General features: G+C 38.5%; 1 protein-coding gene across 1 annotated transcript in view; it reads left to right on the forward strand.

The window, feature by feature from the left end:
* Positions 1-249: 249 nt before the first annotated feature.
* The window catches only part of LOC142336529 (semaphorin-5B-like), a 51,462-nt gene continuing 40,483 nt past the window's right edge, over positions 250-11,228 (forward strand). The window contains exons 1-2 of the mRNA XM_075385436.1: positions 250-2,190; positions 10,397-10,606. Coding sequence (XP_075241551.1) covers positions 540-2,190; positions 10,397-10,606 — 1,861 coding nt within the window. The 5' untranslated portion in view covers positions 250-539. The remainder of the gene's footprint in view (positions 2,191-10,396; positions 10,607-11,228) is intronic.

Here is an 11,228-nt window from a genome sequence, read left to right on the forward strand (position 1 = left end):
ACCAAGCATTACATAATGGCCAGTCATAAAAGCACGCGAGTTTTTGTGAGTTTTAAACTTTTTTGGTACAATCTATTCAAAGAGTTAAAGAAAATATATTTTGGTGGAGCTTAAGCATGGTGTAGTTTAAACTATTCGGTATAATATGCTTCATAAAAGAGTAATAAAGTAAGTAAATTTTTACTATTTTTTGGCACCAAATTGTTACAAATAAAAACAATCGTATGACGAGTTTTTGCGTGTGTAGATTTTGTTTATTCAAATGCCATAAAGCTGAAATGGCTTGTGATCAAAAGTTAAATAAAACGAAACAAAATGTCTGCGATTTAAAGCCATTACAATTAAACTCTTTTGTATCGTTTTCAAATTCATTAACTTTGTTATTAAATTGTTCCGATTTGCTCATCAACTGAAGATAACAGACAGCCCAAAATTGTCTTTCATCATAATTTTAAAATAATCTATTTACTAATATTTTGCAATAAGATTTTAAAAGTTAGTGAAATGCATTCTTCTCGATTGGAAAATTTTTCGAAAAAATGATTAATTGTTATCAAAATTTGTTTAGTAGTTTCTGCCTATTTTTTGGGCTTTTATTTTTTTATGGAATATCTGCAAAAGTTGATCGAACCTCTCGATCAATAAGCAGCTCGAATGATGAGTTTACCAGTAATGTTTTATCTGAATTTTACTCACCAGATTACAATTTTAACTTGACAGAAGTTAGCCGAATTAATCTCGACTCGACTAAATGTCACACTTCGGTTTACGCCGAGAACTTTCTATACGTCGGGTGCAAAAACCGAGTGGCAATAATTGATATTTTCAACCAACGAACGACAATTCCTGTCTCATACACACCTCGATGTGAACAAATTGAAAATACCTGTGGCGATAATCAAGTTTTAGCCCTGAGCCCATTGAAAAAGAACCTTCTTGTTTGTTTCTCCGAACTGCGAAGAACGTTTGTTTGTACTCGATTCAGAAAGGCAACTTCGGAAATAGACCTGGTCATAGACCCGATTGACCCCTCGTTTGAATTCCGGGCACAATTTATAAACCCAGTTCAGGTTAACCCCACTCTTTTTGACGATAGACGCAATTTGTTTCTCTCCGGGTATCTAGGGTCATACCCTGAGGTCATGAAGCTAAATTTAGATGACAGTTCAAGTTATACCGCAGCTCTTAAAATTGATCGCGGTTTCCATAATAAACCGGGGCAAATTATATCGGCAAGTGCTGAGTTCATAGCTTCTGTTCAAATAGACGACTTTGTTTACGTTTTCATCAACGAAGTTTACGAGGAAAACAAAGCGCAAAATAGCAAACTGGGTAACAAAACCCAACATCCAAACGATGGTCGACAACGAGCCAGAGTCATCCGAGTTTGTGCCAATGATCAACCATCAATCATGAATTTCAAACTCTGGTCTTATTTCGTAAAAGCATCACTTTCTTGCCTTTCAAATGATTCAATTTTCATGAAATTAACTTCAATCGAGTACGATAAAGATTCTAAACTACTGTTTGCAACTTTCACAGCTCAAGAATCATTTATCAGTGGAACTGCAATCTGTTCATATGATGTGAACATGTTGAGCCAAAAATTCAGCCAGTCTTTTTTCAAGTGGAGTTTTACGAACGAGTTATTAAGCTTTGAGAACCCATACCCCAACTTCAAATGTTCCCAAAAAGATAAAGAAGCATTTTCTGGATTAACAGAAAATTTTAAGCTAACAGTCCAGGAACCGATTGAGCCGCAAGCTTCAAAATTGGTTAAAAATTTCAAAATTTTAAAAATTATTCCCAAAACTTATATTGATTCCCAAACGCGAAAAATCAAAACAGTGACTTTTGGTATTACCCAAAATGGATTCTTGTTACGTCACCACTTTTTGGACGCTGGAACCATTTGCGAGTTGCAGCCTATGAAATTTAACCACGACAGCGTTATGGACCAAAAAGTCACAGGCGTTCATTTGGTTCCCGGGAAAGGTCAAAGAAGTTTAGATCAGCTGGCGATCGTTTATGAGAGTGAAGTTATAATGGTTCCGATGCATCGTTGTGAGAGTATGTCTTCCCAGAGGGCTTGCCTGGCTTCGCAGGATCCCTTCTGTTTCTGGGATGACAATCTGTGGAGTCCAAACGGAGAGACTAAATGTGTGCCAGTTGCTGACGATTCTGACATTGGTAAGGGTGATTTTTTAAAAAATTTTTTAGGTCTTTCCCAATATCCACTCTCTCTCTCTCACACACACACACACACAGACAGACACACACACACACACACACCCCCACCCACGCTAACACACATACACACACAAACACACACTCATACACATACACACACACTCACATACACACACACAAACACACACGCACATACACAAACACACACCCCCCACCCACGCTAACACACACATGCAAACACACGCACACAAACAAACAAACACACACACACACACACACACACAAACACACACCCCCACCCACGCTAACACACATACAAACACACGCACACAAACACACACTCATACACATACACACACACTCATATACACACACCCCCACCCACGCTAACACACACATACAAACACACGCACACAAACACACACTCATACACATACACACACACACTCACATATACACACAAACACACACACACACACACACACACACACACACACACACACACACACAAACACACACCCCCACCCACGCTAACACACACATACAAACACACGCACACAAACACACACTCATACACATACACACACACACTCACATATACACACAAACACACACACGCACACACACACACACACACACACACACACACACACACACAAACACACACCCCCACCCACGCTAACACACACATACAAACACACGCACACAAACACACACTCATACACATACACACACACTCACACACACACACAAACACACACACATTACACACACACACTCACACACACAAACACAGACACACACACAGACACACACACAGACACACACTTACGCAGACACACACAGACACAAACACACACAAGCGTGCACATGCTCACACATGTGAGAGATTATAGCCCCAGCATTGTAACATATTTACAGTAATCGGAGAGAAGATCTAATAGAAAAGCTTTGTTAAATGTTTTTACAACCCTAAAAAGTCAGGAGCTTTTAAAATTCAACCCAGAAACACTCACTCTTAAACAGTTTGTTGGAAAAAATTAAATTTGTAAGTCGAAAGTGGGTGAAATTTCAAATACTGCAAAATATTTGACAGCATAGAATTCCAACCATATTTCCTGCCCGTTCCGGAAAAAGACCCCACGGAAAAAACCACTTAATTTTAGATAGAAAAAAACCCACGGAAACAAATCCCCTCTTGCCATTTAATGAATCATTGAAATTATCACAACCGAACCCTGATATGAATCACATATGATATCACAATCGAACAAAACATCAAGACCAAAATTCAAATTTAAAAGGGGGTTTATTTCCTTGGATGTTTATTTTCTATCTAAAATTTCGTGGTGTTTTTCCTAGACCCATTTCATAAGAGTATAAGAGTTAAAATAACATTATAGTGCAGAGGTATACCCAAATCGTCACGGGAAGATATGCCCGATGTGTGTATCTCGTGTTCGTTTTTACTATGTTAATACATTGAAAGTGGTACAATATTGCGGAAAATAGCTACTTTAGCAGAAACCGGCAAAATGGAAGGGAATATCGTCTCCCGTGTTCGCAAAAGTGTCCTAATTTTAGCCGCGGAATACAAGTACAAACTTAATAAACTATTTTTCTCGCGAGTTGTATCACGCATCCGCTCCATTTATGTATTGATTTTTCGCACGCAATGTAGCTCGATTTCGCATATAATCCGCAATTAAGCCTAACTTAATTAATACTTATTTAATTAAGCCTAACTTGTTACTACTAGTAGTACTTTATTACTACTTTTTTACTATTTATAGTACTTTATTACTACTTATTTCTACTTATTAGTACTATTTATTACTACTTATTAAAATTGGCGAATCCCACATTGATATACAAAGTCTTTGATGTGCGAGGGATTTTTCGGAAAAAAATCAGTTTTTGTGGTAGCATGTATTTGAAGCACTTTAGAGCTTTGAAGGCTTCAATTAAATCTTTATTAAAGTGCTTATTGCATGCTCAAAATGCGCGCGAATAATAGATACCTAATTTGAGCAGAAACGTGCTACAAGATTTGTTACCTAATTTTTGCACCGAATGTTCTTTTGTTTCGCAAAATTGGCGGAACCCCTTTTGTCAAAAGTAAGATACAAAGGATGTCACCTAATTTCGTTCATTGTATTTAACTAATTTTCGAGCCAATTTTTTTAAGGCGGAAATTTTGGGGTATACCTCTGCATCGTAATGAACTCAGTTCTTAAATTCACCCTGGCTATTTTTATGATTCTACTTTTCAGTCCAATGTTTCCTACGAAAAATTTCAGCTTCCGTACCCTCTAGCATTCATCATTCTGAGAGAAATGGTGTGTAGCCTTTTCTCAGGTTCAAACTTTAAAACAAACACAAAAAATGACTCTTCACTGATTTTTAATGCCTAGGCAATTTATAGGCATGTATGAATTGAATGTGCAAAATTTTCTCAATCGCATACATTTTTTTTTCTCTCAGTAATTATTGTTGAACATCTTTGAAAAAAGATGAATCTTATTTACTCAATTAAGAGATAAAAGTTACTCACAACTTAAAGATTATACCTCTCATATATAATCAACTAATTATTTCACAAGAAGAGTTCATGTCAAACTCAATTGAACTAAAATGCACTGCTGCATTCATTGATGGTTCTTATACTTGAAACTGTCACTCATTTATGACAAAATTAGCATCCATTTCGTCTTCTAAATGCAAAAAAAAATTTATCAGAAAAAACGATGACTTGTAAGCCAGATATTTCACTGCAGCAAATAAAATAAGATATCGAAAATAAAAAGAAACTAGTTCGATAATTAAAGTAGACTATCACCCTAGCAAATGTTAATATGTTTAAAAGCAATCAAGAAAAACTTGATAAAAATTGAAGAAAGAAATTCGAATAAGTCTAGAACAAGCTATTTCGGATCAAGTTAATGAAAAGTCTATATTTTTTTATGAAACAGACAGAAAATATTCAACATGTACCAATTAGAGTGGTCACAATTTTGAATCACGTGCAGACAATTAGCGAAATTTTATAAAGTAGATGAGCCAAATTCGTACAGACGGATGCCTGATATGACCTATTAAAAAGCTAACATCAGCAAATTCAAAAAATAAACAACATTGAAAATCAATTTCTTGGTTTTTATAATTTGTTTCTACGTTTAGTCATTAGATAGATGATTTACTTTAGTTATCAAGTTTCAGTTATAATTTACATCGTTTTTAGATAAGGCTTTTTACTCCTTTGCATCGAATTTTACTACAAAAATGAAGTCTTTGGTGTGCAACATGGGACTTTTTGTATTCGCAAAATGTTGTAGGCGTTGTTTTTATTTAGTAAAACACTCTCTGTCATTTTCTTTGCCACCAAAGTTTCATTCATTAAAATGATGATATCTCTCGAGAAAAATAAAATCAAAAACCTTTCGTTTCGTTTATCCGTCGGGTTTATATAGAACCATTATATGACTCCAACAAAAATAGATGAAAGTTTCGGATTCTCTTCTCAAAATTTTTTTTTACAATTTCGCTTGTGGGAACGAGCGTTAGAAATTGAATTTGAGCTATAGTCTTATATTTAGTTAAACAATAGAAAGAAAATTTAACTTGCCAGTTTAACCAGACAAAAGCAAATTGATCCAAGTCACAAAATTTACGTAACTGAATCTTCAAGAAACTGTACTTGGAATCAATATTCTGTTCAAACTGATTGATCGAGATAGTAATCATTTGAGTGAGATTATTTGATGTGAAATCTTCCTAGCTTGCATTGAGCGATTATGGCTTGGCCGGAAAAAACACAAATCCCTAGACAAAGATAATTGCGTGCTATTCATGGTGTCCCCTGCAAATGGTTTTTGGGACAATTTTGAAATAAAACCGTATTTGGTAACCCTTACAACACCCACTATAAATCATGGTGCTCTGATTAAGTTTATATCTTTACTTTTATTTCACTGAAAGTGGATATACAAACAGCTTATTTTTGAGCCTTTTTCATCCCTAAATTCAATTCACCATCTTGATCTATTATCGAGGTCTCTCCTGTGAATCTCTAAAAGTTGTTTTAAAACATCATTTTGTTATTCACTCAATTCTGAAATTTAATTCTATTATTTAGCTGAAAAACGCTTTTCACTCTTCCTGTGGAAGTCCCTAACCCAAAAGTTTTTGCAACCAGCTCTTTTCTGAGTCGTAAAAACATTTTCTCAATTACAATAATTTGTCGTCGACACTCATAACATATTTCAACTGAGTCGTTTTTGATTTCACAAATGTTTTGCCCGCTCAAACTACGATGAATCGGCAGACATTGAGTTGGCCTACACAGGAAAGGCAGAGGACTTTCCAATCTGGAACACAAGATTCACGTCGATAATGTAGACAAAGGGGCTCTACAAATCACTACTGGGCACAAGCGAGCGACACAATGAGCCTGCAGCAATGGTCAATGCGGAAAGCATTGATGAGAAGGAGAGCCACAAGTTGCTGAAGGAAGCGTATGAGAAGGAAGTTGCAGAAGTCAAAAAGGAAAAAGCGGTGCCATCAAACTAACCTCATGCTGACGACCCATGATTGTGTGGGATATAATGGCATTGGAGAGGGAGCAAAGGCCTGAAAGCTTTTGAAAAGAAGATTTCAAGGTGTGAGGTTGCCGACAGTGGTGACTTTGGTGGTACAACTGGCTCAACTGCAGCTGGCAGAATCTGAAGATCTGGACAGCTTCTCCATCAGATGACAAAAGCTCTCCACCTGACTTCAAGGAGCAGGGTAAGAAGCTTCAGATATTCTCTGCAACGCCTTGGTTCTGAATAGCCTGCCAAAATTATGAGAATTTTGTCATTCAGGAAAGCTTCAACCTGGTAAACTTAAGAGAATTGAGGAAAAGTAGGCAGATTTTTCATGAGAGCAAAGCACAAAAACTCGAGGGAGAAAGTGGTTCAGTGGCAGAAGCACTGAAGCGTGACCTCGAGAAGTGACCTAGGAAAAACTGTTTTGCATGTGGGATTCTTGGACTTTTTTCTAAGCACTGTGGGGAGAAGGCGACAGCGCAAGGCCGCAAATGTGAGAAGGGTCACCTAGACACCGGCATGCAGAAGACGACAGCTTCACGAAACTCAAGAAAGGAACTCGGTTAAAGCTCAGTCAAGAAAAAATTGTTTTAGTTACCCTGCAGCGTTCCAGAGTTCAGCTTGAGTTGCAACAGCGTGAATCTTGAAATTCAAGGTAATGGCGCAGACAATTCGGTCATTTAAATTAAGCGGATATGGCAAGGAGTGCAGCAGAGACTCTGAGGGAACCCAGGATATGTGAAGCGTGTGCTGCATTGGCCAGGATCACAAAGACTCCAGTTCGAACAGCAGTAGACAACAAAGCGGAGCAGAAATTGGAGAGGCTGTTCTCAGACGTTACGGGACCATTCACAGCATCATTCACTGTCAGTTTTCCCATTTTGCATTGACTTTGCAGGTCAGTACAAGAAGGTTGCGTTTGTGGTATTGCTTAAGGCAATCATTGAAGCACTGGCCAACCTGAAGGTTTTTGGTCTAAATGCGGGGAAGCCTACGGTTTTTAAACAAAAAGACAATGCAAAGGAGTTTCTATCAGAGCTGTGCAAGACTTACAGAAGAAGATCATACCAGAGACGCCAAAGCACTGCAGGTAAGCTGCTAGGTAAAACATGACATTCCTGGAGATTGCAAGATGTTTGCTCATTGACTCAGGACGTCCCAGGATGATTCGGGAAGCAGCAAATCTTCAAGCAGCAACGACCTAAAAATTGGTTCTGAAATCAGGAGAAGAGATACCCAGCAGAAATAATGCGGGATATAAAGTTTAAGCTTTCAAAAAATAAACTGTCTATCTTTGGTTGCACAGTCTTCACGAGGAAGAGGGACAGAGAGTTCAACCAAATTGAACCTAAGGCACTAGATTGATAGTTTGTGGGTTACAGAGAGGGTTACGATCACTACCTCATCTACATACTCAACCCACGCATTTTGCTGACAGCTTGTGACGTGGTCGTCAAGGAGTCTGAAGTAGGCTCAGACCTTGACAACACAGAGACTACAGCCATGCTGGAAAATAGTTAGAACAAGTGGAGATTTGACTATGACGATTGAAACAGACACATGACGATTGAAGCACAGACACCTCTACTGCAATCATGTAGAGGCATGACGTAGAGATAGCGACCACTTAGGAAACAACCTAGAGGTGAGGGGCCCCAGATGTTGAAGAAACAGTACCAGATGAATGATCAACTGCAACACGAAGAAGTCAGAGAGAACCAGAGTCACTACACAACATTGACACAAGAATCTCTGCCACAGAGATGCCTGACACCAATAAAGACTCAACGAACAAACGAAAAGTGCAGAAGGCAGATGGTGGACACGAGCGAGGAGTTTTTGGCAATTCTCTTGGGAAGACCCATCTTTCAGTGACTGAGATGACTACGTGTAAGCAAGACAGTTCATGAAGCCAAGCAAGGGGATGATTGTGATCGGTGGAACCGGGCACTGAAGGACGAGGTCGAGGTAATTCAAGATAACAAGACTTGGGATATAGTGAGACAAGCCACAATCAAGTAATCGCAGGCAAATGATCTATTAATTGAAAATGCGACCCAGTGGTCAAGTTGATAAAAGTCTCCAAAAATGTAGAAGAACTGGACTACTTTTAGGCTATTGTGAATACCTGTACATCAGAGATATTCAGAGTTCTACTTCAACTATTAGCGAAGCAGAGAAGTGATGCTTCAATTTTATGTGAAGACAGCTTATAGAGGAAGAGGTAAATCTGGAACAACTTTGGGAATTTGTGAATAGCGGATCAGATGGAGAGAAATTAGTATGACGGCAGACGAGTAAAAGGCAAAATCATTGTCGGCCAAGAACGCTATAAGGAGACAATGCTTTAGCAGCGTCATATAGATCAATACAAACACTCATGAACTCCAGCTGACTTCAACTTGAAACTTCAGGCAGCGCAGAACGGAGACGGATAAGTGGAGCGGAGGTTCTACAGAAGCTTGGCTGGATCACTGTTTTATCTGGCCGAACAGACTAGGCCAGACATCTTGTTAGCAATCAACATTCAGTCCAGACACATGAATGCACCTACCAATCCAACATTGGCTATATGGAAAACGACTCCTACGTCGTTATATTCGAGGTTCAAAAGGTTATAAACTTACTTACACAAAAAAGCAGTTATTAGTGGGTTCAATTGATGCAGTTTCGTCTGGTGATGTCAACTACAGAAAATCAAAAGGAGCTACTACTTCAAATTCAACAGACCTGGCGGAGCACTCAGCGTGGGTGCCAAAAAACTGGCCACAGTTGCTTTCTGGTCATCACAAGCAAGATATCAGGGCATCTCAGCAGCAGTTCAAAAAACATGGTATCTGGAATGACTTCTGGAGGATTTTGTCTTCCAGCAGAAACATCCAAAATCAATAGGTGAGGACAACCATAGTTGTATCAAATTGTGACAGAGCCGATTCTTATACAAGAGGAGCAAGAACACCGGAGCAAACTTTCATTTCATTGGGGCGAGACGGAAGATGGAACCCTTGAAATTCATCACACTTTACTGACAAAATAACAACTATTGTCTTTAACAAAATCCTTACCGTATCGATAGTGGAAACATTCGGAACAGTTTTCATGCAAGCGGACTCTACGCAATCAGCTCATGTCCGAGAGGGGGTGTTAGAATTTTGATTCAAGCTGTAGTCTTATACTTAGTTAGAAATATGAGAAGGAAAAAATGTCATCAGTTTAGTTAGACAAGAGAAAAGTGATTTAAGTCACAAAATGTACAGAAATAAGTCGTCAAAAATTGTGCTTTAAAGCAACATTTAGTTCAAAATGATGAATAGTTAGCTATTTTTGGCGTGAGGTTATAAGATTTTCCTAGCCTGTATTGAATGACTATGATACTGCCTGAAATGTAAAAGAATTCCAAGAAAAGTGTAAATTCAGTTTCCAGCTGTTCCTTTAAAACCAGGATGAAAAAAAGTTTTGTAAAGTCATGTTTCTGTCATTAGTTTCCAGTTGCTCATGCATGGCCTACACTCCCATTGGCATGTTAACTACCTGTCTTTGGAATTCAAGTGTTTCTGTTCTTATAAGATATTAGTTGATTAGTTATTATAGTTATAATGTTTTACTTATTAATTTTCAAGGTAAATCTTCATCCCAGTGTCCGTACAAATTAAGCCCTGCGGACTACTCTCAGTGGTCTCAGGAGTACAGGTGTGGTAGTGGGTGCACGTGTAGACACAAGAGCTGTGTCACCCACCCCTCCAATCTCCTCAACATTACCCTGTGTCCTTATGGCCCACTCATTCTAGATGTAGACAAGTGTCCCGTAGATGGCAACTGGAGTGCATGGGGTGAGCTAGTTCATTGAATACCGTTTAGTACATCATACGAAAAATGAAAATGGAACATAATAACAATGGCTAGTCCCACCTCGTATTAGAATACCCAAATTCTAATGAACGCAAAAATACGCCGTAATTTGTTCATATACAACTTTTTTTCAAAATATTTCGAATGCAAGACATGTACAGATTATAGCACAACCTAACTTAAGAGTTACCCAACCACATAACCTAGATGGTGTCAGATAACAGATTAATTTAGCGAATTAGTTATAACAGAGAAGTAAAACTGAGGATGATATATCTATGGGGGGGGGGGGGGGAGGGGTGCAGTTCTATAGACGAACGAATCTGCACTCTTATCGCTCGGATACCATTCATTTTTCGGATCTTTTCCGTTTGTGGCCCCCCCCTCCCCCCAGTTACAGAGCACGTGCAATTATATAGTGAATCATCATGTAAAAATAATGGCACGTGCGTCTGGGATTGCAAATAATATACACTCACTAGGCTGGGAGGGGGGGGGGGGGGGGCACAAAGGGGAAAATGTCCCATTTTTCATTGATTTATTCAAAGAAATCTCAGTTCAAATGAAACTGCTCGTAAAAGAAAAAACATCATTCAGGCGATA

Source organism: Convolutriloba macropyga, chromosome 3 (assembly GCF_964194025.1).
Source record: "Convolutriloba macropyga chromosome 3, txConMacr16.3, whole genome shotgun sequence".
NCBI lineage: Eukaryota > Metazoa > Xenacoelomorpha > Acoela > Convolutidae > Convolutriloba > Convolutriloba macropyga.